The sequence below is a fragment of the Sapajus apella genome, unplaced genomic scaffold, assembly GCF_009761245.1.
Source record: "Sapajus apella isolate SASKATOON/1434 unplaced genomic scaffold, GSC_monkey_1.0 scaffold12, whole genome shotgun sequence".
Classification (NCBI taxonomy): Eukaryota; Metazoa; Chordata; class Mammalia; order Primates; family Cebidae; genus Sapajus; species Sapajus apella.
The window spans coordinates 6,274,483-6,302,333 of record NW_022436952.1 but is presented as its reverse complement, the minus strand read 5'-3'; the positions used below and the strand labels follow the sequence as shown (position 1 = coordinate 6,302,333).

Sequence of the window (27,851 nt, the reverse complement as noted above, 5' to 3'; positions counted from 1 at the left end):
AATTTTCTAGGTTACAACGCTCAACGCTGCAGTCGCTCCGCCGTTACAGTTTAAAAACTCGAAGTCCCTGCCACCCTCGCCTACTGTGCGTGCGCAGCGCGCGGCACTTCGGGTCTCGTAGTCTGGAACTGATCCAAGGACCATGGTGCCGTGCGGCGGGTCGCCGCGCCTGCGCGGTGCGGGCGGCGGGCAGCGCAGAGTGCGAGGCTCTTTTGTTCGGTTGAGGGGAGGGCCGTTGGCCGGGGCCTGCAGTACGCCGCTCCAGTGAGGTGCTCCATTGCGGCCACCGGGCTTGCTGCCTTCCTGGGCGCCACTCCCCCGGCCGACCCGACGCGACGCGCCAGTAGCGCAGCACCGATTCCTCTCTGGCTCTTGGGCGCTGCTTTGAGGTGAGGAGCCCGCTGGAGGCGGGAGAGCTGGGGGAGGGGGCACGGTGGCGGCGTCGGCGGGAGCCCTGCGTGGGGGCCCGCGCTCTCGAGGCAGAGGTTAGGAGCGGCGAGCGCGCCGGGGTCCAGCGTCCTGTTTTTCCACTTCCCGCGCTGAGCTCTCCGCCTGGCCCTGAGGCGTCGTTGCCATCTGCGAGAAGGATGGAGAGGGCGGGGCGCGAATCCTGAGCCAGAGACCGAAGCTCTTCAGGGTGGGCCGAGCACTTGGGGGCAGTTTTTCCGGGCCCGGGTGGTCCGGGACAAAGCTGCTTGGGTTAGATGGGCGGCTGCGGGATAGGACTGGAGAGAAAACACTTTACAAGATTGGGAAGGGGACGGGCTTGAGGCTTGGATAGGTGTGAGGAGGAGCTGACGACCGCGAGACCCGAGGTTTGTAACTGTAATCGGAGGACCCCGGGTCCCGTCGGGGCTGCCAGAGAAACCTGGCTTTGCAGGACTACGGAGGAGTAACTTGGAGTGAATTGAAAGAGGGCCCTGGGCTGCACAAAGCGTGCCCACTGGGGGAGGAGATGGAATAAATTGGGAAAGGGGGCACGGAGGGGGAGGGGCAAGCGTTTGCTGGGCCTGGCTCTGGAGGGGGCGGAGCTGTTAGGATAAGTAGGGCGGAGATCCCGAGAATATTTCTGTAAGGTGTGTAAGAGAAAAGGGGAAAGCAGGCCGCCCTGGCTTCCTGATGGGTCCTTACAGTGGGGAGGCTGTAAAATAATATGTGAAGAAAGGATTGAATACGCTTTCTTCACTTTTCCAGGTTTCCTGCTACCTTGGCTCCATGATTCCTTTGGGGAGCTAAAAAAGTCCAAGCGCAGCTCTTGCCTTGATTCAAAATTAGTTCCATAAGTTTTTGTCTGGGATCGTTACTGGTCTCACAAAGGTGATAAAATTGTAAACATGCGTAGATGAGTTAACAGTTAAGGAATGGAGTGAGGTAGTCATGACATCGTGTGAAATGGGAGAAACTGGGAGACAGGAAGAGCAAGTATGTGAGATTGTGAGATAATACTTGTTTCTTGGGTCCTTTTGTTTTTTAAGCCAGGTTTACCTTGTTGGAAACTTTGAATACAGAGTGAGCAGCATTTTACCTCTTTTTCAACTCTTCAGATGAGAGTTTTTCATGAATTGATGTTACATTTAGACTTGTGTTGGTTTAAGTCAGTTGAGGTGGAATTTACGAAAAGATAGCTATAATCTGTTATACTAGAACCTCTAGTCTAGGGTAAAGTAGCCTCCTCAATTGTGTTAAGAATCACACCAGCAGTTTGGAAAAATTGTGAAAGGTCCAAGGCTTTGGAATAGATTCAGGAATACAATGGGGAAATTAATGCCAGTCCGATGTTCCTCCTTAGGTGCCTTATAGACTTTTATAGGAAAGTGGTGTGATTGAAAAGCCCTTGTATTGAAACCAGTTGCACCTTAATGAAGCTTCAGGGCAGTGGAGGACCTGAAGTCATTTACTATTTTCCCTGTGGTGATATTTTTCTTCAATGGCTGATGTTATTCTAAATTATTTTTCTTTAAAAATGTAAATAATGGGGCCGGGGGTGGTGGCTCACGCCTGTCATCCCAGTACTTTTAGAGGCTGAGGTGGGCTGATCACCTGATGTCAGGAGTTTGAGACCAGCCTGGCCAACATGGTGAAACCCCGTCTCTACTAAAAATAGCAAAATTCGGCAGGTGTAGTGGCACACACCTGTAGTCTCAGTTCTTCGGGTGGCTGAGGCAGGAAAATAGCTCGAACCCGAGGCGGAGGTTACAGTGAGATGAGATGGCACCACTGCACTCCAGCCTGGCAAGAGAGGGAGACTCTGTCTCAAAAAAAAAAAAAAAAAAAAAATAGTTTTGAATGTAAATAGAAGCCTAGTGCTTGTAGCTTCTATATTAAAGGAGACCAAGCAAGGTACCCTAGTCTTCTGCATTTCTGAATACAGGATACCTACAACTTACAAACCATATCTCTAAAGAAAAGAAGCAATCATTCTTGTGCCCATTTTAAGGACTAGGAAAATGTTTCTTTTTGTTGTTCACACCATTTGAAAAGAATTCCTTAAATTTTGGCATCCTCTAGTGGTTTATCCAGCAAAACCTCCCTTTTTAAAAAATATCCTATCTGTGGTGGTACAAAAGATTTTCCATTAGATTTGGTAGATTTTCACTTCATAGGTTCTTTCCATGAAGAGTTTTTGGGGTAGAAGGCTAATTGCTAGTTTATGGACTCCCATAAAATGGGGCCATACCTCTTGTTCATCAGTGCCTGCCACATAGTAAGCTGTTCAGATTGTTGATGAATGAATGAATAGGGGGGCTTTGAGATTCATTCTGAGAACTCTGTGTTAGCCAAATTAATGTGCATTTATGTATTTAGTAGTTTGCTTGTCTTATTATCTGTGACATTTGGCAGAGTTAAACTGTTGTATTTGCCATGCTTGTCTTAGCATCAGTTTCTTTTGTTGTCTTTGTTTTTGTTTTTTTAGACAGGGTCTCACTCTGTTGCCAGGCTGGAGTGCAGTGGTGGTATCATGGCTAATTGCAGCCTCAACCTCCTGGAGACAAGCAATCCTCCCACCACAGCCTCTTGAGTAGCTAGGACTACAGGCTCATTCCACCACGCATGGCTTCTTTTTTTGTAGAGACAGAGTCTCTGTTGCCCAGACTGGTTAGCCTCAGTTTTGTACTCACTCTGGTACTAAATATAGTAAAGGTATACAGACTGTGCTGTTGGCCATTTTAAATAACTTAGACCTCAGATTCTGGGTTTCATCAGCAAGCAAAATAGCTTGAATATATCTGTTTTAAAAGAATCTTGAAAAATCTTCGTGTCCTTTGTATTGACCTGAGTAATAATATACCAGTAGTGATGTCTGTTGAAAAACTGAATAGCACCTGGCGCGGTAGGCTTATGCCTGTAATCCCAGGATTTTGGGAGGCCAAGGCAGGTGGATCACCTGAGGTCAGGAGTTTAAGACCAGCCTGGCCAACATGATGGAACCCCATCTCTACTAAAAATACAAAAAAATGGCCGGTACAGTGGCTCACACCTGTAATCCTAGCACTTTGGGAGGCCAGGGCTGGCAGATCAGGAGGTCAAGAGATCGAGACCATCCTGGCCAACATAGTGAAACCCCGTCTCTACTAAAATACAAAAGTTAGCTGGGTGTGTGGCGCATGCCTGTAGTCCCAGCTACTTGGGAGGCTGAGGTAGGAGAATTGCTTAAATCTGGGAGGCAGAGGTTGCAGTGAGCCAAGATTGCCCCACTGCACTCCAGCCTGGCACCAGGCGACAGGGCAAGACTCTGTCTAAAAGAATAAAAAATACAAGCTGGGCATGGTGGTGGGTGCCTGTAATCCCAGCTACTTGGGAGGCTGAGGTAGGAAAATCGCTAGAACCCTGGGGGGTGGAAGTTGTACTGATCCAAGATCGCCCCCATTGCACTCCAGCCTGGGCAACAGAGTGAAACTGTCTCAAATTAAAAATTTAAAAAAAACAAAACAGAAAAATTGTATAACCTTTCCAAGGTTAATTGGTGAAGTTACTCAAATATGGACAAAATTTAGATTCTGTCAGTATTTGCATGGAATAATTTGTATTAAATCTTTCCTGCTTTTAGCATTTATACTTTGATGACCAGAAGGGGGCGACATAATTTGTGAAAATATGCCTTTTAAAATAATAGTTGACACTTTGAGGGCCTAACAGAACTGTGGTGGTATTATTATTATTATTATTATTATTGTTATTGAGACAGAGTCTTACTCTGTTGCCCAAGCTGGAGTACAGTGGTGTCATCTCAGCTCACTGCAACCTCTGCCTCCCAGGTTCAAGCCATCTTTCTGCCTCAGCCTCCAGAGTAGCTGGGACTACAGGTGCCCGCCACAATGCCTGGCTAATTTTTGTATTTTTAGTGGAGATGAGGTCTTGCCATGTTGGTTGGGCTGGTCTTGAACTCCTGACCTCAGGTGATCCGCCCTCCTTGGCCTCCCAAAGTGCTGGGATTACAGGTGCCAGCTACCACTCCCGGCCTGTAGTATTAATTTTTCACTGACAAATAAGAATATGGTGTATCTTCATGGGGGTACAATGTGGTGGATTTTTTTTTTTTTTTTTTTTTTTTGAGATGGAGTTTCGCTCTTGTTGCTCAGGCTGGAGTGCAGTAGCACAGTCTCAGCTCACTGCAACCTCTGCCTCCCAGGTTCAAGTGATTCTCCTGCCTCAGGCCTCCTGAGTAGCCGCTATTACAGGTGCCTGCCACTATGCCTGGCTGATTTTTTATATTTCTTTTTTAAGAAAGATGGGTTTCATCATGTTGGCCAGGTTGGTCTCTACCTCCTGACCTCAGGTGATCCACCCACCTCAGCTTCCCAAAGTGCAGGTATTACAGGTGTGAGCCATCATGCCCAACCTGTGGTGGTGTTTTTTGAATTTTTGTTTTTATTTTTCTTATATAAATAGAGGCAGGGACTCACTGTGTTGCCCAGGCTGGCTTCAAACTCCTGGCCTCAAGTAATCCTCCCACCTCAGCCTCCAAAAGCACTGGGATTACAGGCATGAGCCACTGCACCCAGCCCATTGTGGTGGGTTTTTGTGTTTGTTTGTCTGTTTTGAGACAAGTCTCTCTCTGTCACCCAGATTGGAGTGCGGTGGCATGATCTCGGCTCACTGCAACCTCTGCCTGACTGGTTCTGGTAATTCTCATGTCTTAGCCTCCTAAGTAGCTGGGATTACAGGCATGAACCACCACACCTGGCTAATTTTTATATTTTTAGTAGAAGACAGGGTTTCACCATGTTGGCCAGGCTGGTCTTGAACTCCTGGCCTCAAGTGATTTACCCACCTTGGCTTCCCACAGTGCTGGGATTATAGGCATGAGCCACTGAGCCCATCCAGGAGCACACTTTTTTTTTTCCTCTTTGAGACAGTCTTGCTCTGTTGCCCAGGCTGGAGTACAGTGGCGTGATCTCAGCACACTACATCCTAACTCCATTTTCTGGGTTCAGGCAATTCTCATACCTTAGCCTTCTCAGTAGCTGGGACTACAGTTGCACCATGCTGGCTAATTTTTTATTTTTTACTTTTTATTTTTTTGCATTTTTAGAAGACGCAGGGTTTCACCATGTTGTTGGGCTGGTCTCAAACTCCTGGCTTCAAGCGATCCACCCATCTCAGCCTCCCAAAGTACTGAGATTATAGGTGTGAGCCACAGTGCCCAGCCCACACTGGTTTTTTTTTTTTTTTTTTTTTCTTGTTTTTTTTTTTTTGGAGACAGAGTCTTGTTTTGTCTCCCAGGCTGGAGTGCAGTGACACAATCTTGGCTCACTGCAACCTCCAACTCCCAGGTTCAAGGAATTCTCCTGCCTTGGCCTCCCAAGTAGCTGGGATTACAGGTACGTGCCATCGCAACTGGCTAATTTTTGTATTTTAACTAGAATGGGGTTTCACCATGTTAGCCAGGCTGGTCTCGAACTCCTGACCACAAGTGATCCACCTGCCTTGGCCTCCCAAAGTGCTGGGATTACAACCATGAGCCACTGCACCCTGCCAAGCCCACACTTTTATTTTTTTTGAGATGGAGTTTTGCTCTTGTTGCACAGGCTGGAGTGCAACGGCGCAATCTTGGCTCGCCACAATCTCCACCTCCCAGGTTCAAGCGATTCTCCTGCCTCAGCCTCCCGAGTAGCTGAGATTTACAGACTTGCGTCCCCTCCCCCGGCTAATTTTGTGTCTTTACAGTAACGAGGAGGTTTCTCCATGTTGGTCAGGCTGGTCTTAAATGCCCAACCTCAGGTGATTTGACCACCTCAGCCTCCCAGTGTGCTGGGATTACAGGCGTGAGCCACTGCGCCCTGCCTAAGCCCACACTTGTTAATAGATGAGCAAAGCTATAGAGGAAACATAGGATGTGTTCAGGTTATGGCCCAGGTTATAGTCTTTGATGGGAATGTAACTTTTGTGATGGAAGAAGGGACATAATTAGTCTGGAATGGCTGGAACCAAAGAAAGTGTTACACTGAGGACTTTGGCCTTTGTTTTAAGTGGAAGGAAACCTGGTAGAAATTATTTCCTATTCTGTTGGTTCCAGCTCAAACTGGTTTATATGTGGCACATTGCTTTTGTTTACAACAGTATCTGAAGCCAAATTGCTGTACCATTCCACCTTTTCAAATGCTGGTAGAACCTGGTTTCAATCCCAGATTTTCAAAACCTTTCCTAAACACCCTAGCCAGTTCTTCCTCCCAACTTCCTGTAGTGCTTAGTGGCTACTTTTTTATTGCATATACTGCTTTTGGTAATTATGTATGCTTGTCATTTTGGACTCTAACTTGAACTTGCATTGTTTACCTTTTTTTTTTTTTTTTTTTTTTCCGACCTGTCTTCTCTCTCTCTTTTTTTTTTTTTTTTGAGAGGGAGTCGCCCAGGCTGGAATGCAGTGGCATGATCTGGGCTCACTGCAACCTCTGCCTCCTGGGTTCAAGCAATTCTCCCTGCCACCATGCCCAACTAATTTTTGTTTTGTTTTGTTTTGTTTTGAAACTGCGTTTCCCTCTTGTTGCCCAGGCTGCAGTGCAATGATGTGATCTTGGCTCATTGTAACTTCTGCCTCCTGGATTCAAGCGATTCTCCTGCCTCAGCCTCCTGAGTAGCTGGAACTACAGGCGCCCACCACCACACCTGACTAATATTTGTATTTTTGGTAGAGATGGGGTTTCTCTATGTTGGTCAGGCTGGTCTCAAACTCCTGACCTCAGGTGATCCAACTGCCTCAGCCTCCCAAAGTGCTGGGATTACAGGCGTGAGCCACTGTGCCCAGCAATTTTTGTATTTTTTTTAGTAGAGATGGGGTTTCACCATGTTGACCAGGCTGGTCTTGAACTCCTGAACTCAGGTGATCTGCCCACCTCAGCGTCCCAAAGTGCTGGGATTACAGGCGTGAGCCATCCCGCCCAGCCTTGTCTGTATCTTACTATTGGGGAATTTGGGAGGTTTTTCTTTGTTTCAGTAAACCTTAGTTTCCTCATTTGTGAGATGGGCTTAATATGAGTGTTGTAAGAATTAAGTGACTTTATACGCATTACTTGTTACCATTATGTTATTATTTGTCCTCAAGAGCTTCTGAAAAGCCTGTACTTATGTGTCTACATATTCCGCCATTGTGATCAAATGGCCCCATTTGCCTGGATTTGAGGGAGTCATTGTGATGTGGTAGAACTTCCAGTGCTTTAACAAGGGTGAGTTGGTTACCACATAGTTCACTCAGGTTTTTGGTATTAATAAATGCTTGATGATTTGATTTTTTTCTTTTAGACAGTGTCTCAGTCTGTCACTCAGGTTAGAGTGCAGTGGCATGATCACAACTCATTGTTTTTATTTATTTTTTTAAAAATTTAATTGACACCTGTAATCCTAGTACTTTGGGAGGCCAAGGTGGGCAGATCACCTGATGTCAGAAGTTTGAGACCAGCTTGGCCAACATGGTGAAACCCTGTCTCTACTAAAAATACGAAAATTAGGGCCGGGCGCGGTGGCTCAAGCCTGTAATCCCAGCACTTTGGGAGGCCGAGGCGGGTGGATCACTTGGTCAAGAGATCGAGACCATCCTGGTCAACATGGTGAAACCCCGTCTCTACTAAAACTACAAAAAATTAGCTGGGCATGGTGGCGCGTGCCTGTAATCCCAGCTACTCAGGAGGCTGAGGCAGGAGAATTGCCTGAACCCAGGAGGCGGAGGTTGCGGTGAGCCGAGATCGCGCCATTGCACTCCAGCCTGGGTAACATGAGTGAAGCATTTTTTACAAAAAAAAAAAATACGAAAATTAGCTGGGCGTGGTGGCGGGCGCCTGTAGTCCCAGCTATTTGGGAGGCTGAGGCAGGAGAATTGCTTGAACCTGGGAGGTGGATGTTGCAGTGAGCTGAGATCGAGCCATTGCAACTCCAGCCTGGATGACACAGCAAGACTCCATCTCAAAAAAAAAAAAATATATATATATATATATTTTTTTTTTGTAACAGAGTTTCATTCTTGTTGTATTTTTACAACCAGTCCAGCCTAATTAATCTTTATTTATTTTTAATTTATTATTTTTTTTTATATAGAGACAGGGTTTAACCATGTTGGCCAGGCTGATTTCGAACTCCTGACCTCAGGTGATCTGCATGCCTCGGCCTCCCAAAATGCTGGGATTACAGGTGTGAGCCTATTTTTTGTTTTTGAGATGGAGTCTTGCTCGGTTACCAGGCTGGATTGCAGTGGCATGATCTTGGCTCATTGCAACTTCCATTCCTGGGTTTAAGTGATTCTTCTGCCTCAGCCTCCCAAGTAGCTGGTACCACAGGTGTGTTCCACCACACCCAGTTAATTTTTGTGTTTTTAGTAGAGACAGAGTTTCACCGTGTTGACCAGGATCTTCTCGATCCCCTAATTTCGTGATTTGTCAGCCTCAGCCTCCCAAAGTGCTGGGATTACAGGCGTGAGCCACCTTGCCCACCAATAGATTTTATTAAAAGCTAGACGATCTGGCTGGGCTCAGTGGCTCACCCCTGTAATCCCAGCACTTTGGGAGGCCAAGGCGAGTGGATCACCTGAGGGCAGGAGTTCAAGAGCAGTCTAGGTGAAACCCCATCTCTTATAAAAATCAAAAAATTTAGCCAGGCATGGTGGCACACACCTGTAATCCCAGCTACTCATCAGGGCTAAGACAGAATTGCTTCAAACCTGGAGGCAGAAGTTGTAAGCTGAGATCGCGCCACTTCGCTCCAGCCTGGGTGACAGGAGTGAAACTGCATCTCAAAAAAAAAAAAAAAAAAAAAAAAACTAGAAGATCTGCAGTTATAAACTTTGATAACCATTAATTGACTAGATCTTCAACCTAAACTAGAGGTAAAAGAGGAGGAAAGAAAATGGAATGGCAAAAAGAACTAGATGAAAAAAGGAATGAAGCAAGCAGTGATATGCAAAATAATTGTCATCTTGTCCCTGCCTGTCATTCCCTCACTCTAGTCAAGCTCATTGTCACCAGGCTGGAGTGCAGTGCGACCTTGGCTCACTGCAGTCTCCATCTCCAGGGTTCAAGCAATTCTCCTGCCTCAGCCTTCTAAGTAGCTGGGATTACAAGCACTCACCACCACACCCAGCTAATTTTTGTATCTTTAGTAGAGACAGAGTTTCACCCTGTTGGCCCAGGCTGGTCCCGATCTCCTGACCTCGTGATCCGCCTGCCTCGGCCTCCCAAAGAGCTGGGATTACAGGCGTGAGCCACAGTGCCCAGCCACTTTAGGACTTTCAAACCAACTATTCCCTAAACTTGGGAGTGCTTTTCTCATTTTGACTGAGTTGTTTCCTTGTAGTTCAAGTTTCTGTTTAAATGTTATTCTAAAGAGATTTGCTTTGTAATATTTATCAGTAATATTTTCTTGTTTGTTGTCTGTGCCATGCTTTGCAAATACATGTGTGCAGACCCTCAGTAATGCTGACTCACTTGTCCCCACTAGAATAATAAGATTTAAGAGATCAAGGATTTTGCCTGTCTTGTCCACCTGATTTTTCAGCACCTCACACGTTAGGTGCCCAGTAGATAATTGTTACATGAATGAATACTATAGGAGCATGTTCATACAGAGTTAACCTAGTCTGGGGCTTCAGGGAAGGGCCTCTAAGGAAGTGACATTTAAGCTAAGGAAATGGGTTAAGTGAAAAGTTGGGCAAAGGGTAATTGTGATTGATAAAGCAACCTCCGCCTCCCGGGTTCAAGTAGTTCTCCTGCCTCAGCCTCCCAAGTAGCTGGGATTACAGGCATTTGTCACCACGCCTAGCTAATTTTGCATTTTTAGTAGAGATGGGGTTTCACCATGTTGATCAGGCTGGTCTCAAACTCCTGACCTCAGGTGATCCGCCCGCTTCAGCCTTCCAAAGTGCTGGGATTACACTACGGCATGAGCCACTATGTCCGGCCTCCTTTTGCCATTTATTACATGAACTTTGTGACTTTATTCTCCTCCCTTGGCTAGATAAATGGAAAAGCACAAGAAATTCTACACTTTAGGTATATGTAATGTAATTTCTGTTTCTAGCAGCTCTTCTGTCTCAGTCCTCCAGAAATAAGATCTTGGTTTCTCTGTTTTGTAGTTCGTGATAGTAGCCATATCTGGGTTCTTCTTGAGTGTTTTCTGGAACTGCTCTGTGTTTGGAGAAACTGAGTCGTGAATTTCAGTCATATCTATAGGAGAAAAATATTGTTTCTCATTGAGTTTTCTCAGTGCACTGGGTTTCAGAGAGCTATCCTTAGGCTTAAAACAGTATATAATGAAGAAGCAGAGTGTAAGTGCAAATATATAAATAGATAATTAAAGCCAGGGATCATAAAAGCTAACCTCTCAGTTATCCCATGAGGGCCATTAAATCTGTTTTACAGATGAAGAAACTGAATTATGCAGCAACTATATGTGACTACCTATAGGCATAAAGTTGAGAGGTCAGAGAAGTGAAAGATATTGAAGTCCAAGGCTTGGAATCATACCAGTTGTGTTTTGCTTGTTATCCTGATATTTGGTTAAACAGGTCTTTCATTGGGAAGCAGACCACACAGGACCGTAATCATGCTTCTGGTGCTCCTGTTACCTTTCTTCTGGTGAAAGGGACACTGAGGATCTTTAAAGCAGTGCTCTTCCAATTTCATTGCTGTATAACAAAGGTTTAGACTGGATGGTGTTGATGTGATATAAGGAAGGTTTTGTTTTCAAGGACACCAGTTGTTACTTTCCATACTGCTCCATTGTTATTCTAAATGTGATGGAGAAAATAAAATGTTTATTTGCATACCTGTTACTTCTCATAGTTTCTAGTGAACTATGAGAAGTCAGTTATGTCTGCAATAATGTGTGTAATTTCACTTGAGGAATATGGTTTCTGCCAGTACTCTTATAGCAGTGCCTTTTATCCAAGAATGTTAATCAAAATCACCTGTGGAGCCTTAAAAGATACAGATGCCATGGTCAAAACAGCATTCTTCTCAATAATAAAGAAAACGATACAGTGGAATACTATGGCAGCTGTTAGGAATGGACATCTTTATGGAATGTCAAAGACACATTGTATTATATAAAAAGATAAACTGGTGCTTGCTTAGGCAGCACATGTACTAAAACTGGAATAACACAAAGAAGATTAGCATGGCCCCTGCGCAAGGATGACATGCAAATTCAAAAAGTAGTCCATATATATTTTTTTGAGGCAGAGTTTTGCTCTTGTTGCCCAGACTGGAGTGCAATGGCGCAATCTCGGCTCACCACAACCTCTGCCTCCCAGGTTTAAGCGATTCTTCTGCCTTAGCCTCCCAAATAGCTGGGATTACAGGCATGTACCACCATGCCCAGTTAATTTTTTGTATTTATAGTAGAGATGGGGTTTCTCCATGTTGGTCAGGCTGATCTCAAACTCCCAACCTCAGGTGATCTGCCGGCCTCAGCCTCCCAAAGTGCTGAGATTACAGGTGTGTGTGAGCCACTGCACCTGGCCCTGACCAACATTTTATTTTATTTTTACTTTTTGAGACAGAGTCTCTTTCTCACCAGGCTGGAAGTGCAGTGGCACGATCTTGGCTCACTGCAACCTCCACCTTCTGGGTTCAAGTAATTCTTCTGCCTCAGCCTGCTGAGTAGCTAGGACTACAGATGCACTCCACCATGTCCAGCTGAGCTGATTTTTGTGTTTTTAGTAGAGACATGGGGTTTCATCATGTTGGCCAGTATGGTCTCAATCTCTTGACCTCATGATCCACCCGCCTTTGCCCTCCAAAGTGCTGGGATTACAAGTGTGAGCCACTGCAGCTGGCCCTGACCAACATTTTAAATGCTTCACATTAGCATTTAGCTAGAAACCCTACTGGTTTGTTTTCTTGGGTCTGTAGCTGTTACCTTGGCCTCATATTTATAATTTTTCAAACTGGCAAGAAATCAGAATCGTGGAAGTAGCTAGCATAGCACTTCATAGTTCACATTTATAGTGGCAGCCAAGAGCTGTGCCCACACAGGCTTCTCGAAGGCTTCTCATACCCTTTCACAGTACAAACTATTTAAATACAAAATGAAACGCCTAAGCCTGTGACTGTTAATGTTACTGCCTCCTGCAGTAAAGTAGCATTGTTCCGTTACATTTTTCAGCTCCTCGGGTAGAGGGTGGGTGAGGAAAATCACAACAGTACTCTTTCTCTCAAAAGAAATGTGAATTAATTACTCTTGATTGAGATTTACACTATTCCTGGATTCATCGGGGTACTATAATCAAATTTGGGGGTTTTTTTTGTTTTGTTTTTAATTGAGACAGAGTCTTATTCTGTCACCCAGGGTGCGGTGCAGTGCAGTGGCGCGATTTTGGCTCACTGCCAACGTCTGCTGCCTGGGTTCAAGTGATTCTTGTACCTTAGCCTCTTGAGTAGCTGGAACTATAGGCGTGTGCGACCACAACTGCCTAATTTTTATTTTATTATTATTTTTTGAGATGGAGTTTCACTCTTGTTGCCCAGGCTGGAGTGCAATGACACCATCTCAGCTCACTACAACCTCCACCTCCCGGGTTCAAGCGATTCTCCTGCCTTAGCCTCCAAGTAGCTGGGATTACAGGCATGCGTCACCATGCCCAGCTAATTTTGTAGTTTTAGTATAAGACATGGGGTGTCACCATGTTGGTCAGGCTGATCTCGAACTCCCACATCAGGTGATCCACCCACCTTGGCCTCAGCCTCAGCCTCCCAAAGTACTGGGATTACAGGTGTGAGAGCCACTGTGCCCGGCCTGACTGGCTAATTTTTTTGTATTTTTAGTAGAGTCATGGTTTTGCCATGTTGGCCAGGCTGTTCTCAAACTGCTGAATTGACATTTTCTCAGTAGTTCCCTCTGTAGTCTAATTGCTAGATGTTTAACTTCAAAAATTCCACGCTATCTAGCACTTGTCAATTTAAAATACTCAGAGACTGCTGGGGCATTAAAACCCAGCTTTGTTTCTGTCTGCAGATTTAATAAACAATACCTTCATATTCCAGAAACCAATTAAAAATCATTGGTTTTTTTAACAAAGCCATACCTTTCAAGGTCTTTTCTGAGAGGTATCATTACCAGTCACTTTCTTACTGACAATTGTAGGGAGGAGTCATCTGAAGAGACCTGTCTCTTCTTCCCTTCCTTGTACAGGATGGAGGGAGTTTTCCCTGTAGGTTTGTGGCTAGCTGCTAGTTCGTTTTGTGTGTGTGTGTGTGTGTTTTTTTTTTTTTTTTTTTTTTTTGAGATGGAATCTTACTCTGTCCCCAGGCTGGAGTGCAGTGGCACGATCCTCGGATCACTGCAACTGCTGCCTCCCAGGTTCAAGTGATTCTCCTGCCTCAGCCTCCCAAGTAGGTGGGACTACAGGTGCACACCACTATACCCAACTAAGTTTTGTATTTTTAGTAGAGACGGGGTTTCACCATGTTGGCAGGATGGTCTCAATCTCTTGACCTTGTGATCCGCCCACCGCGCCTGGCTGATGGACTCTTTCTAAATTCTGTCTATACATGCCAGTTTTAAAGTGTTTAGAAAAGTTTCTGCTGGCCAGGTGCGGTGGCTCATGCCTGTAATCTCAGCACTTTGGGAGGTCGAGGCAGGCAGATCACAAGATGAAGAGATCGAGACCACCCTGGCCAACATGGTGAAACCCCATCTCTACTAAAAATGCAAAAATTAGCTGGGTGTGATGGCACACACCTGTAGTCCCAGCTACTCGGGAGGCTGAGGCAGGAGAATCACCTGAACCTGGGAGGCGGAGGTTGCAGTGAGCCGAGAACATGCCACTGTACTCCAGCCTGGCGACAGAGTGAGACTCCATCTCAAAGAAAAAAGAAAGAAAGAAAGAAAACTTTATGCTTTTGTTAAGTAAGCTTCCTTTCTTAAGGATGCTAGGAATAATCAGTTTAACCTCAAATTGGTATTATCTTAAACTCAAGCAGAGAAGTAACTCTTTCTTCCTTGTCTTGGATTATCTGCCATCCAGTTAATTCTTTGTATTTCATTCTGGGCAACTGTGATACATCCATTTTTATATTTTGACCAGTTTTGATGATGTTTTGTTTCATTGATATAGCGCCATCTACTGACAAAAATTTGTAATCATAAGAGGCTTTACGTCTGTCGGAAGTCAATTGGGTCTGGCACTGTAGCTAACCCCTGTTAATTCTAGTATTTTGGGAAACTGAAGTGGGCAGATCACTTGAGGTCAGGACCAGCCTGGGCAACATGCTGAACCCCATCTCTACCAAATATAAAAAAATCAACCGGGCATGGTGGCAGGTGCGTGTAGTCCCAGCTACTCAGGAAGCTGAGGTATGAGAATCGCTTGAACCCTAGAGGCATAGGTGAGCCAAGATTGTGCCACTGTGTTCCAGCCTGGGCAACAGAGGGAGACTCTGTCCCCTTCCCCCAAAAAAGTCAAATTTGGATGAAGGACTAAATAAAATAGATTTATAAGGGACTAGAATTTTAACACTGGAAAAACCCTTAGATGTCACCCAGCTTGATGATGTAGTTATATAAATACATCTGATGTTACCTCTGTTTACTCAGATTCTGTTGTCTTTGATAACTACAGTTTTTTTTCCCCACACTTGTTTTCCAAATTATTGCAGAGTTCCAGTTTAGAGAATTTCATGGTCATTCTGGCATTTTTGTGACTCTTCTTAGTTTTCAGAAATAAATTGGAGGTCAGGTGTGATGGCTCATGCCTGTAATTTCAGCACTTTGGGAGGCTGAGGTGTATCACTTGAGCCCAGGAGTTTGAAACAAACCTGGGCAATATAGTGAGAACTTGTCTCCTAAAAATTTAAAAAATTAGCCAGGCACACCTGTGGTTCCAGCTACTCAGGAGACTGAGGCAAGAGGATCACTTGAACCCAAGAGTTCAAAGCTGCAGTGAGCCATAATTGTTTCACCTGCATTCCAACCTAGGCAGTAGAGTGAGACACTGTCTCAAAAAAGAAAAAAGTTGTAAAATAAACTAAGTAGAATAAGTTAACAAGAAACTTGTGAATTTTAAGTTCAATTCAGGAAAGACTGCATAAAGAACAAGGAAACTTCGCTGGGCACAGTGGCTCATGCCTGTAATCCCAGCATTTTGGTTGGCTGAGGCGGGCAAATTACAAGATTAGGAGATTGAGACCATCCTGGCTAACATGGTGAAATCCCGTCTCTACTAAAAATACAAAAAGTAGCCGGGTGTGGTCGTGGGCACCTGTAGTCCCAGCTACTCAGGAGATTGAGTCAGGAGAATCACTTGAACCCAGGAAGCGGAGGTTCCAGTGAGCCAAGATCATGCCACCATATTCCAGCCCGGGCGGCAGGATGAGACTCCATCTCGAGAGAGAGAGAGAGAGAACACTTTTCAGAACATGGTGTTTTAATCATGCAGAATAATGGATTATATTACATATGCATATATGAAAGGAAAAAGTTAAACAGGTGTTTAATAGGACAAGCTGTTTTCCAGTCAAAAATTCAAGTCCAGTACTTTGATGAAAAGAAAAACATGGAATAGGAGAAAGTATGAGTCAGAGAGTAATATGTAACTTTGCTTGATATGTGTACATTTTTATAGGAGGACCGCTTTTCTTTCCTTTTTTTTTTTTTTTTTTTTTAGACAGTATCTCACTATGTTGCCCAGGCTGCAGTACAGTCATGCAATCTTGGCTCATGCCTGGCTAATTTTCAGGCTGGTCTCGAACTCCTGGCCTCAAGTGATCTGCCTGCCTTGGCCTCCCAAAGTGCTGGAATTTACAGGCATGAGCCACTGTACCCGGCCTTCTTTCAATTTAATACATTATTTTAGCAACCATGCTCTTTACAGATTTTTTTTTTTTTTTTGTGGCGATAAGTCTCACTGTGTGCCCGAGGCTGGTCACATCTGCTGGGATGAGATGATGGCCAGCACACCTGGCCCTAGCTACCATGCTTTATGGTAAAAGGAGTATTGGGACCATGCTTTATGGTAAAAGGAGTATTGGGAGCCTTTTTAAATTAGAAAGAATGGACATAAAAGTTTTAAATGGATATACAAGAACAAAGAACTTTGCTATGAAGGCCGGGCCTGGTGGCTTACACCTGTAATCCCAGCACTTTGGGAGGCTGAGACAGGCGTATCACCTGAGGTCAGGAGTTTGAGACCAGTCTGTCCAACACATAGTGAGACCCCCTCTTTAATAAAAACAAACAAAAAACGAAAATTAGCTGGGCATGGTGGTACATGCCTGTAGTTCCAGCTATTTGGGAAGCTGACACAGGAGAATTGCTTGAACTCAGGAGGCAGAGGTTGTAGTGAGCTGAGATCACACCACTGCACTCCAGCCTGGGCAACAGAGCAAGACTCCGTCTCTCAAAAAAGAAAGTTTGCTGTGAGATTAATTGGGACTGTTATATGAGCTTTCTGGCCGGACATATCAGAAAACGTGTGTATCGAGTGTGAGAGTAGGCATAACACTTACTGTAAACAACATCAATATTATAGTCATCTGTCATGTCCCTGGTTTTCTTACCATCCAGATATTATCTAACCAATAAAAGTGCTCCCTAATGCCCTTTTTATTTCCTTTATCATTTTAGCAGCGTCACCCTTTATACCAGAAAGCTGGCGGGCACTATGGGGAAAAAACAAAACAAGAAGAAAGTGGAGGAGGTGCTAGAAGAGGAGGAAGAGGAATATGTGGTGGAAAAAGTTCTTGACCGTCGAGTGGTAAAGGGCAAAGTGGAGTACCTCCTAAAGTGGAAGGGGTTCTCAGAGTAAGTTTCACCGACACAGGTAAATGTGGCCACCAGGTGTTTATCAGGAGTCTAGAGATGTATGAGACCTCCTGTGCTGTGATGGATACAGTGTGGCTCAGTCCGCGCCTTCATGGCTTATTGTTTAATTAGGAATATGGCCTACTGCTTATAATACAAAGCAGAATGACTTCTCTTTTAAAATTCTTTCTTTTGAGACAAGGTCTCACTCTGTCATCCAGGCAGGAGTACACTGGTACAATCACAGCTCGCTGCAGCCTCAACCTCCCATGCTAAAGCTATCCTCCCACCTCAGCCTTCTAAGTAGCTGGTACCACAGGCAAGCACCACCACGTCTCACTTAGTTGCTCAGGCTTATCTCTTAACTCCTGGCCTCAAGCAATCCTCAGACCTGGGCCTCCCAAAGTGTTGGGACTACAGGCATGAGCCACCGTACCCAGACCATAGTAATCTCTGAGAAACGGTTTTGTGTGTGGCTATAGACCAATTTAAATTTAGAAAGAAAAGTCATTTGCCTTTGAAGGAAGCAAGTTTCTTAGCTTTCTATTAAAAAGCCTCCCCATTCCCCAAGAAATTTCAGCTTTTCCATGGACATCTGAGCTCTTGTCCTTAACAATTATCCTTAGTATGAGTATACGTAATTTTGAGTGGAAAGTGTGACTTGCTGTGCCCTCTGGTTTCAGTGAGGACAACACATGGGAGCCAGAAGAGAATCTGGATTGCCCCGACCTCATTGCCGAGTTTCTGCAGTCACAGAAAACAGCACATGAGACGGATAAATCGGAGGGAGGCAAGCGCAAAGCTGATTCTGATTCTGAAGATAAGGGAGAGGAGAGCAAACCAAAGAAGAAGAAAGAAGAGGTAAGGCTTAGAATTAAGAATTTTTACTAACCCACAATTCAAACTACTGTCAGTAGTTTTGTTCTGCTGCTTCTTGGATATCAGCAGCCATCTCTTAGTCCGGAAATCTTAGGTAGGCTAATGCCTACAAAGTGAGAGCGTACTTTTATAAAGCCACATGATTTCTTACATTTTATCCATGGTACAGAAGCAGTAAATGGAATACTTGCTGCGGACAGGTATAAGGGCAAGTGAATTCATTCCTGTAAAAAATAGTTTTCAATGTTTAATCATTAAAAGGTGTGAGGTGGCTATATTGACTTAATCAGTAACTTAAAGTAAGTTGTTTTTTGAGAATGAAAAGATAGTTGTAAACATTGATTTTGCTTGGGCTGTATGCCCCTTCTCACATATGGGAGAATCTCAAGTGCTTCAGATATTGATGAATAATCACTCCAAAGGATTCTAAAAGCTCTCTTACTTTGAGCCAAAGTATTGGTGAAACGTGGGCAAAAGAGTTTGTTACATTAATCGGAGACACAGGAATGGTTCCAGTCTGGATAATAGTCCCATATAGATAAAATTGTTCTGCCCATCTTGTTTTTACAGTCAGAAAAGCCACGAGGCTTTGCTCGAGGTTTAGAGCCGGAGCGGATTATTGGAGCTACAGACTCCAGTGGAGAGCTCATGTTCCTAATGAAATGGTGAGTCAGCCAGTGGCCCTGTGTGGTGGTTTTTCTTCTTCTCCCCATTGGTTTCATACCAGAGGAAAACAGCTGGACCTTCGAAATTCCAGTCACCCAAGTGTGAAATTGTTAAGATGGCATAGTCCTTCAATAGTGACCCTCGGCCTGACTGCCAACTTGGACTCATGAGTTAAAGGTAGGAGCCCTTAAGAATCTCAGGTCTTTGCCCATATTTTTAGGAGGTGGGAGAATAAAATCTAGAGTGGAAAGAGTTTGGGAGGGAATCACATCTCACTAATGTAAATAAAGGGGGGGAAAAATGAAATGTGATTGGACTACCCTCTCCTTCTACCACCTCTTAATAAAGATCGGGCTGGCCCCATAATCAGAAGTTCTGCTTAATTATCAGGGTTGGGAAAGAATTTGTAATTCTTCCTTTTGTCCTTTGTTAGATCCCTTTCAATTTGTACAGATTCTACAATTACAGAATCAGCCAGCAGGGGTCAGCAAGGCTCCTTAACTGCTATCAAGCACAGAGCAAGCCCGATTTTTTCCATTATGAGTATAAACACCAGTGATAGTAATACTCCATGAAACAGCCTAATGAAGATAGTTATCCCAGCAATCTCTATAATTTTCCTAGTCTGTCAAAAGAAGGCCATTCTTCCCATTTCTTTCCCTTTGAAAATGCTTATGCCTTTTTTCTCCCCCAAAGTGGATCTCAGTCATTGTTTTTTTTAAGAGTCTTGTTCTGTCACCCAGGCTGGATTGCAATGGCATGGTCTCAGCTCACTGCAACCTCTGCCTCTTGGGTTTAAACGATTCTCCCACCTCAGCCTCCTGAATAGCTGGGACTATAGGCACATGCCAACATGCCTGGCTAATTTTTGCATTTTTAGTAGAGACAGGGCTTCACTGTGTTTGCCAGGCTGGTCTTGAACTCCTGACTTTATGATCCACCTGCCTCGGCCTCCCAAAGTTTTGGGATTACAGGCGTGAGCCACCTCGCCCAGCCAATCATTGTATTTAAAGTTAGGAAGGAATAATTCTAAGCCATTGCCAATGAAGGCAGCATTCTAGAAACTTTGTCTTTTGAAATATATACACACACAAACACACACACAATGTGTGTGGAGCTTTATCCTTTTGTCAGTCCAGAACTTTCTCTGAAACTCCTGTCTGTACTAATTATTCTCCTTTACAGTATGGCTGGAGAGGCCTAACTTCAGCACCACTGAAAGCCAGAGTCACAACTAGCTAATCTATGCATTCCCTAGGCGATTACTGGAGCTTGACCCTCTTTTAACTGATTTATTGTTTACCTGTAGGGTAAAAGTTCATTTTTAAGATGCTGCTTATGGGGTGGGAGAAGTTATACCATGAGTTACTCAGTCTAGCTAGAAGATACTTTTTCTGCATGCAACCAGTGTAAGTCACAGTAATATCTCCATATTGCTTACGATTGCATTCCTTTGGTTGACTCACTATTGTCTTTTTTTTTTTTGAGATAGGGTCTTGCTTCTTAGCCCAGGCTGCTGGAGTACAGTGATTCGAGCTCGGCTCACTGCAGCCTCTGCCCTCCCACCCACCCCCCACCCCAGGTTCAATGATTCTCCTGCCTCAGCCTCCCAAATAGCTGGGATTATAGGCACCCACCAACTCACCTGGCTAATTTTTGTATTTTTAGTTGAGATCGGGTTTCACCATGTTGGCCAAGGCTGGTCTCAAACTCCCGACCTCAGGTGATCCACCCATCTCAGCCTCCCGAAGTACTAGGATTACAGGCGTGAGCCACTGTACCCGGCTGACTCACTACTGTCTACAGGTTAAAATTGGATTTGATTATAAGACCAAGTACATTTTAAAAAGTTACTTTACTGGAGAATAGGGATTCTTGTATATTTCCCAAAGTAGCAAATATTTCTGGGCAGTAAAATGACTGAATGTAACTCAGAGGGTGTTGTTCAGCTGTTAGCAAATGGCAGCATGCTTCAGATTCCCATTTCCCTCCCATTCTCCTGGATCCATTGTTCAAAAACATATTTTATCAGCTTACTTTTCTGCTCCATGGGACTCTGTGGCTCTTGTTTCCTGTTGTTGGGGTTCTGGAGGTTTTGGGTGGTGCTTTGTCAGAGATCTCATCAGGTGTCTCCTGCTTGCCTTATGCTACTGCTTCTGTCTAGGACATTCCTAATAACCTGAAAATAATTTTTTTTTTTGGAAAAAAACGGCAAGTTGGTGCTGGGAAAAAAAAATCAAAGTTTTTTTTTTTTTTTTTTGAATGAGACAGAGTCTTGCCCTGTCACCCAGGTTGGAGTGCAGAGAGGTGACCTCTGTTCACTACATCCTCCACCTCCCAGGTTCAAGCAATTCTTGTGTCTCAGCCTCCTGAGTAGCTGGGATTACAAGTACACGCCACCATGCCTGACTAATTTTTGTATTTTTAGCAGCAACGGGGTTTTGCCATGTTGACCAACTAGCTGATCTTGAACTCCTGGCCCTGCCCACCTTGGCCCTCCAAAGTGCTGGGATTACAGGCATGAGCCACTGCACCCGGCCTAAGAGTTTACTCCTAATTCCCTTATAATGTGTATGATTTTCAAATTTTGAAAACATTTTAAAATTCAGAAAAATATGGCCCCCTCATTTTCTGCCTCCCAGTGTTGAAACAACATTTCAAAGCACCTGGAAGTTATGTAAGGATAGCATTTGGAAATGTCAGTGTAATTATGATTATGCAAGAAAGTGTCCACTTTCATTTGCTCTAGCCAATGCCAGATGTGGTATTTAATTCTACTCCAGGCTGGGCACGGTGGCTCAAACCTGTAATCCCAACACTTTGGGAGCTTGAGGCAGGTGGATCACCTGAGGTCAGGAGTTCAAGACCAGCCTGGCCAACACAGCAAAACCCTGTCTCTACTAAAAATACAAAATTAGCCAGGTGTGGTAGCACACGCCTGTAGTCCCAGCTACTTGGGGAGGCTGAGGCAGGAGAATTGCTTGAACCCAGGAGGTGGAGGTTGTGGTGAGCCGAGATCGCGCCACTGCACTCCAGCCTGGGCGACAGAGTGAGATTCTGTCTCAAAAAAAAAAAAAAAAAAAAATAAAAAAAAAAAAAATCCTATTACAAAGCCAAGATTTCTCCTTGTGTTCATATCAGCTGGGATATGGCTTTTGGAATAGTGAGGTAGCCTCTCTTCCCTCAGAGATTCTAAAAAGTCATGCTTTTGGGGGCCTTTCCCAGATGTTCAGATGTGATCGGTTAAGTCCAGTGACCTGGCTTTTGACATACACAAATCCCCAGAGGGAATTTTCAATAGGAGAGTATCTCTGAGGATGTCACTTGACATAAAGTTGCCAGTAAATGCTGCTTAGGCTACGTTTTCATTGTTCCCTGCCTATTTTTCTAAAATTACTAATTTTTTAATTTTTATTTTTTTTAAGATGGGTTTTCACCATGTTGTCCAGGCTGGTCTCAGACTCCTGACCTCAGGTGATCCGCCCACCTCTGCCTCCCAAAGTGCTGGGATTACAGGCATGAGCCACAATGCCCAGCCTAAAATTACTATTTTTAAAAGCTCTATCCCCTGGCTTATCCTACTTAGGATAGACCACTAGCACCTGGTCTCAAAGTCTCTCTTTGCTTTATTCTGCAGGAAAAACTCTGATGAGGCTGACCTGGTCCCTGCCAAGGAAGCCAATGTCAAGTGCCCACAGGTTGTCATATCCTTCTATGAGGAAAGGCTGACGTGGCATTCCTACCCCTCGGAGGATGATGACAAAAAAGATGACAAGAATTAACTCTCCTGAGTACCAGCCCCTGTCACATCTGACTGTGGGTTTCAAGTGGGAAGGGAAGGAGTTCTACTTGTCTTGACACCACAGAGGTGGCTTGAGAAGATGTCCTTTGAAGAGCCAGTATAGTTTCTGTGCCCTGCAGCAGCCCAAGTGCTTTAAAGCCGTTCCAAGCTGTATAGTTTGCACACCCATCCCAGTGGAGGGGAAGGGGATAAGTATTTCAAGGCAACCTTTTCTGCACTTTGCTGAGAAAAGCAAAGGGCCTTCTATGAAGGACAAAACTTGCAGAATTGGGTGTGTGGGAGAGCAAAAAAATACTGTAGATCTTCAAAGAGCATCTCCACAACCCACAGCCTTCTTCCCAATAGTGTTAACTCTGCATTTTTACAGCATAGCATGTGTGTAGTTTTTGGCTATTACTGGTGTATTATTTGGGGAGGGAGGGATGGGGAGGGGAGAAAGGGAGATGGGTAGCATCATTTTGATTAAATTTGGGGGCCTGAAAGGGAAAATGGTGAAGCAATGGAAAGAACAGACAACTAATGATACGCTTCTATGTCCAGAATATTTTACTTTTCAAAAAAATGTCATTGGCACCATAAATAAGGACTGTGAGAGACTGTTTAAAAGCTGTGAATGTCTGAAACCTATAAGCCAAGGTGTTCCCTGCCTAAACTTACTGCTGTTCCCCACAAAGGACTAAGCCAGTTCATAAGTTACCAAAGTTGCCATTTTGGAAATGGAAATTGACTGAGGAGGGAAGGTCTTTTATTGGAGAGTATACAGTACAAGCAGATCATTCTGTCTCAGAGGTGCTAATTCCTGAAATTAGAAGACCTTTCTTTTCCAATAACAAAATTATAAATATCAGCTTGTTCATCCAAGCTACTGGCTGAGGTATTGGGGAAGAGGAAGAGGGTGGTAGAAGAGATAAGACAGTAGGGAAAGACAAGGGCCTATGCTCTTAGTGGGGAGAACTCTTGGAGCCGTTCTTTTTTTTTTTTTTTTTGAGGTTTGAACTCTGAAACCATTGGTGGCAGGGTTCAGTCACTGACAGCACAAGTTTCACTGAATTGATTCAAGAGTTGGGTGATTTAAAAAACCTTGGTCCCAGGAGAAGATTAAACTTTCATACTGGGCAGTGGTTCACTTTAAAACACACAAACACACACACACACACTTTTTTAAAGAAATCCTAAGAAGTATACCCAAAATGCTCTGTCTTGAGTCATGAGATCCATCAGTTCTTGATATTGTCTAGACTTGCATCTAGAGCTACATTGTAAAATCTTTTTAGGCATGTGTTAGATTTCTGTGAAAACTTTGTTTAAATGTAAACTTCATACTACACTGTCAGTTTTTGTCTTAATAAAACTATAGATTTATAATCCCTGATTTCTGTCTTAAGTCTTACCAGGAACCCTTCTTACCTTATAGGTTCAGCCTGTTGGAAATGGCGTCCTCCCTTGGGTGGTTTTATTTCTTTTTTTTTTTTTTTTTTTTTTTTTGAGTCGGAGTTTCGCTCTTGTTGCCCAGGCTGGAGTGCAATGGCGCGATCTCGGCTCACCGCAACCTCCGCCTCCTGGGTTCAGGCAATTCTCCTGCCTCAGCCTCCTGAGTAGCTGGGATTACAGGCACGCGCCACCATGCCCAGCTAATTTTTTGTATTTTTAGTAGAGACGGGGTTTCACCGTGTTGACCAGGATGGTCTCGATCTCTTGACCTTGTGATCCACCCGCCTCGGCCTCCCTAAGTGCTGGAATTACAGGCTTGAGCCACCCCGCCCAGCCGAGTGGTTTTATTTCCTGCTGCAGGCTTGAAAATCTAGTGCCTGGCCTGAATCTTTAAGTGGTCTCACCATGTTAATTTAGTAAATACTGAGCATTTATCAGTTGCTGCAGAGATTGTAAAGATGGTCCCATCATGCTGTCTTCAGTATTGCTGAAAGTTTATTGAGCACTCTGACCTGGTAGCACTTCCAAACTATGGTATATTTGGAAACATGGGTTTTTGAGTTAGGTTTAGATGCTGCCTCTAGTATGTAATAGACCTTGGCTAAAATCTACTTCTCCAAAATTTTCTAGGCATTGGCCCTGTGTTTGAGCACTGACTTAAAACATTTTCTGCCTGTGATTCTAGAGCCAAAATTATAACAGAAATAGCATTTCCACTGATATCTAATCAGTGTAACAGTTGAACACTACTCACTTGTACAAAGCATATGTTTAAAATAAACTGATGTGTAGATACTTTTCCAGAAACCTCCTCAGGAAAGTTCTGGGGAGACATAAATGGAGCTGAGGAACCTTACTGACGGTCTGGGTCACAGACAGGCCTTCCTCCTGCACAGAGGTCTGAGTGTGTGCCCTTGTGGTGGTTGGCAGTAGCACAGCTGACCGTAGCTAATTAAGGGAGTTTAGGTGGAGGTGTGCTGGTTCTGTTCTGTACCATCAAATGCACTGAAATGAAACTACAGCCGTGGTTTGCATCCCAAATGGGCTACTAGTCAGCTTTGGCCTTAACCTTTCGAACTGACTTCCTTGTCATTTGTGGCATTCCTGGGCTGTTGTAAAAACTGTTATTCTCCAGCAGAGAAAACAGTAATAATGCTATGCATGCAGTGAAAACTGAGTTGAAACTAGACAGAATTTTGTTATTTTCAAAAGCCAATTAGAACATCACTAGATCTATGGTTTAAGGACCAACTTTTATGATTGTTTAGGCCACAAATTCAAACTGCTACAAATATAAATAGGCACAACGGATATTAAGTCAGCTTGAGAAAATATTCAGAGATTATTTCTTTGTTTATTGTTTATTCTGTTTTTGAGATAGAGTCTTGTTCTGTTGCCCAGGCTGGATTGCAATGGCAGGATCTTGGCTCACTGCAGCTTCTGCCTCCAGGGTTCAAGCAGTTCTCCTGCCTCAGCCTCCCAAGTAGCTGGGACTACAGGTGTGCACCACCAGGCCTGGCTAATTTTTTTTTGCATTTTTAGTAGAGACGGGATTTCACCATATTGGCCATGCTGGTCTTGAACTCTTGACCTCAGGTGATCTGCCCGCCTCTGCTTCCCAAAGTCCTGGGATTACAGGCATGAGCCACCACTCCCAGCCAAAGAATATTTCTTCAGACAGTGGAAAAACATGTTTGTTGGATGGTTTCCATAAAATTGCACCATCATAGACCTCTTGCCCAGGAATTAAAGAGGAAATAAATTATCTTAGTTGCCAAAGGGGAGCTTGCTAATATTGTGACATCATTATTACCTGAGGTGTCCTGTACTGGCAGAGCCAGTAAAACAAAAGTCTTGCTCCTTCATTGTCTTAAGTTTCGTATTGTAAATGGATAGAATAACGACCACAGAAACGCCCTGATGGTGCTGAGTAATAATTGTTCCTGCATTTGATATCCTTTGAAAATTTTGACAACCGGCCAGGCACGGTGGTTCACGCCTGTAATCCCAACACTTTGGGAGCCCGAGGCAGGTGAATCACCTGGGGTCAGGAGTTTGAGACTAGCCTGGCCAACATGCTGAAACTCTTCTCTACCAAAAATACAAAAATTAGCCTGGCGTGGTGGTGGGCACCTGTAATCCCAGCTATTTGGGAGGCTGAGGCAGGAGAATTGCTTGAACCTGGGAGGTGGAGGTTGCAGTGTGCAGAGATTGCACCACTGCACTCCAGCCTGGGTGACAAGAGCAAAACCATCTCAAAAGAAATTGACAGCCAATGCCGGGCGCGGTGGCTCACGCCTATAATCCCAGCACTTTGGGAGGCCGAGACGGGTGGATCACAAGGTCAAGAGATCGAGACCATCCTGGTCAACATGGTGAAACCCCGTCTCTACTAAAAATACAAAAATTAGCTGGGCATGGTGGCGCACGCCTGTGGTCCCAGCTACTCGGGAGGCTGAGGCAGGAGAATTGCTTGAACCCAGGAAGCGGAGGTTGCCGTGAGCTGAGATTGCGCCATTGCACTCCAGCCTGGGTAACAAGAGTGAAACTCCGCCTCAAAAAAAAAAAAAAGAAATTGGACACCAATTAGCCAATTTTTTTTTTTTTTTTTTTGAGATGGAGTTTTGCTTTTGTTGCCCTGGCAAGATCTTGGCTCACTGCAAACTCTGCCTCCCGTATTCAAGCATTTCTCCTGCCTCAGCCTCCAGAGTACCTGAGACTACAGATGCCTACCACCATGCAGAGTTAATTTTTTGTATTTTTAGTAGAGACAGGCTTTCACCATGTTGGCCAGGCTGGTCTCGAACTCCTGACCTCAGGCAATCCACCTGCCTTGGCCTCCCAAAGTGCTGGGATTACAGGCGTGAGCCACCGTACCCAGCAATTTTAAGTAATTTTCAGTTTTTTTAATGTGTGTATATATATATATATACACACACACACACACACACATATATTATTTTTTATTTTTTAATTTTTTTTTGGAGAGATGGTCTCACTCTGTCACCCAGGCTAGAGTGCAGTGGTGTTACCATGGCTCATAGCAGCCTCATCTTCCTGGGCTGAAAGGATCCTCCCACCTCAGCCTGCTGAGTAGCTGGGACTACAGATGTGTGCCGTAATGCCCAGCTAATTATTATTATTATTATTATTTTTTTTTTTTTTGAGACGGAGTTTCACTCATGTTACCCAGGCTGGAGTGCAATGGCACGATCTCGGCTCACCGCAACCTCCGCCTCCTGGGTTCAGGCAATTCTCCTGCCTCAGCCTCCTGAGTAGCTGGGATTATAGGCACACACCACCATGCCCAGCTAATTTTTTGTATTTTTAGTAGAGACGGGGTTTCACCATGTTGACCAGGATGGTCTCGATCTGTTGACCTCGTGATCCACCCGCCTCGGCCTCCCAAAGTGCTGGGATTACAGGCTTGAGCCACCGCGCCCGGCTATTATTTTTTTTTTAACTATTAGTAGAGATGGGGGTCTCACTATGTTGCCCAGGCTGATCTTGAATTCCTGGGCTGAAGTAGTCCTCCTGTCTCTGCCTCCCAAAGTGTTGGAATTACAAGTGTGAGCCATCACACCTCACCTAATTAAAATTTTAAATACCGGGCCAGGCGCGGTGGCTCAAGCCTGTAATCCCAGCACTTTGGGAGGCCGAGGCGGGTGGATCACGAGGTCAAGAGATCGAGACCATCCTGGTCAACATGGTGAAACCCTGTCTCTACTAAAAATACAAAAAATTAGCTGGGCATGGTGGCGTGTGCCTGTAATCCCAGCTACTCAGGAGGCTGAGGCAGGAGAATTGCCTGAACCCAGGAGGCTCACCGCAACCTCTGCCTCCTGGG

The 27,851-nt window shown here is 44.5% G+C and overlaps 1 protein-coding gene and 1 non-coding gene across 2 annotated transcripts; both read left to right on the top strand.

The window, feature by feature from the left end:
- The first annotated feature begins 141 nt into the window (after positions 1-141).
- Positions 142-23,945, top strand: CBX1 (chromobox 1). Its single transcript, XM_032279872.1, has 5 exons — positions 142-389; positions 17,050-17,226; positions 17,910-18,087; positions 18,676-18,770; positions 22,409-23,945. Exons 2-5 carry the CDS (start codon positions 17,087-17,089, stop codon positions 22,551-22,553), a joined length of 558 nt encoding a protein of 185 aa, XP_032135763.1. The 5' UTR covers positions 142-389; positions 17,050-17,086; the 3' UTR covers positions 22,554-23,945.
- On the top strand, positions 11,547-11,653 carry LOC116553522. The gene has a single exon (XR_004269776.1). It is a non-coding gene; the product is annotated as a U6 spliceosomal RNA (small nuclear RNA).
- Positions 23,946-27,851: the final 3,906 nt, after the last annotated feature.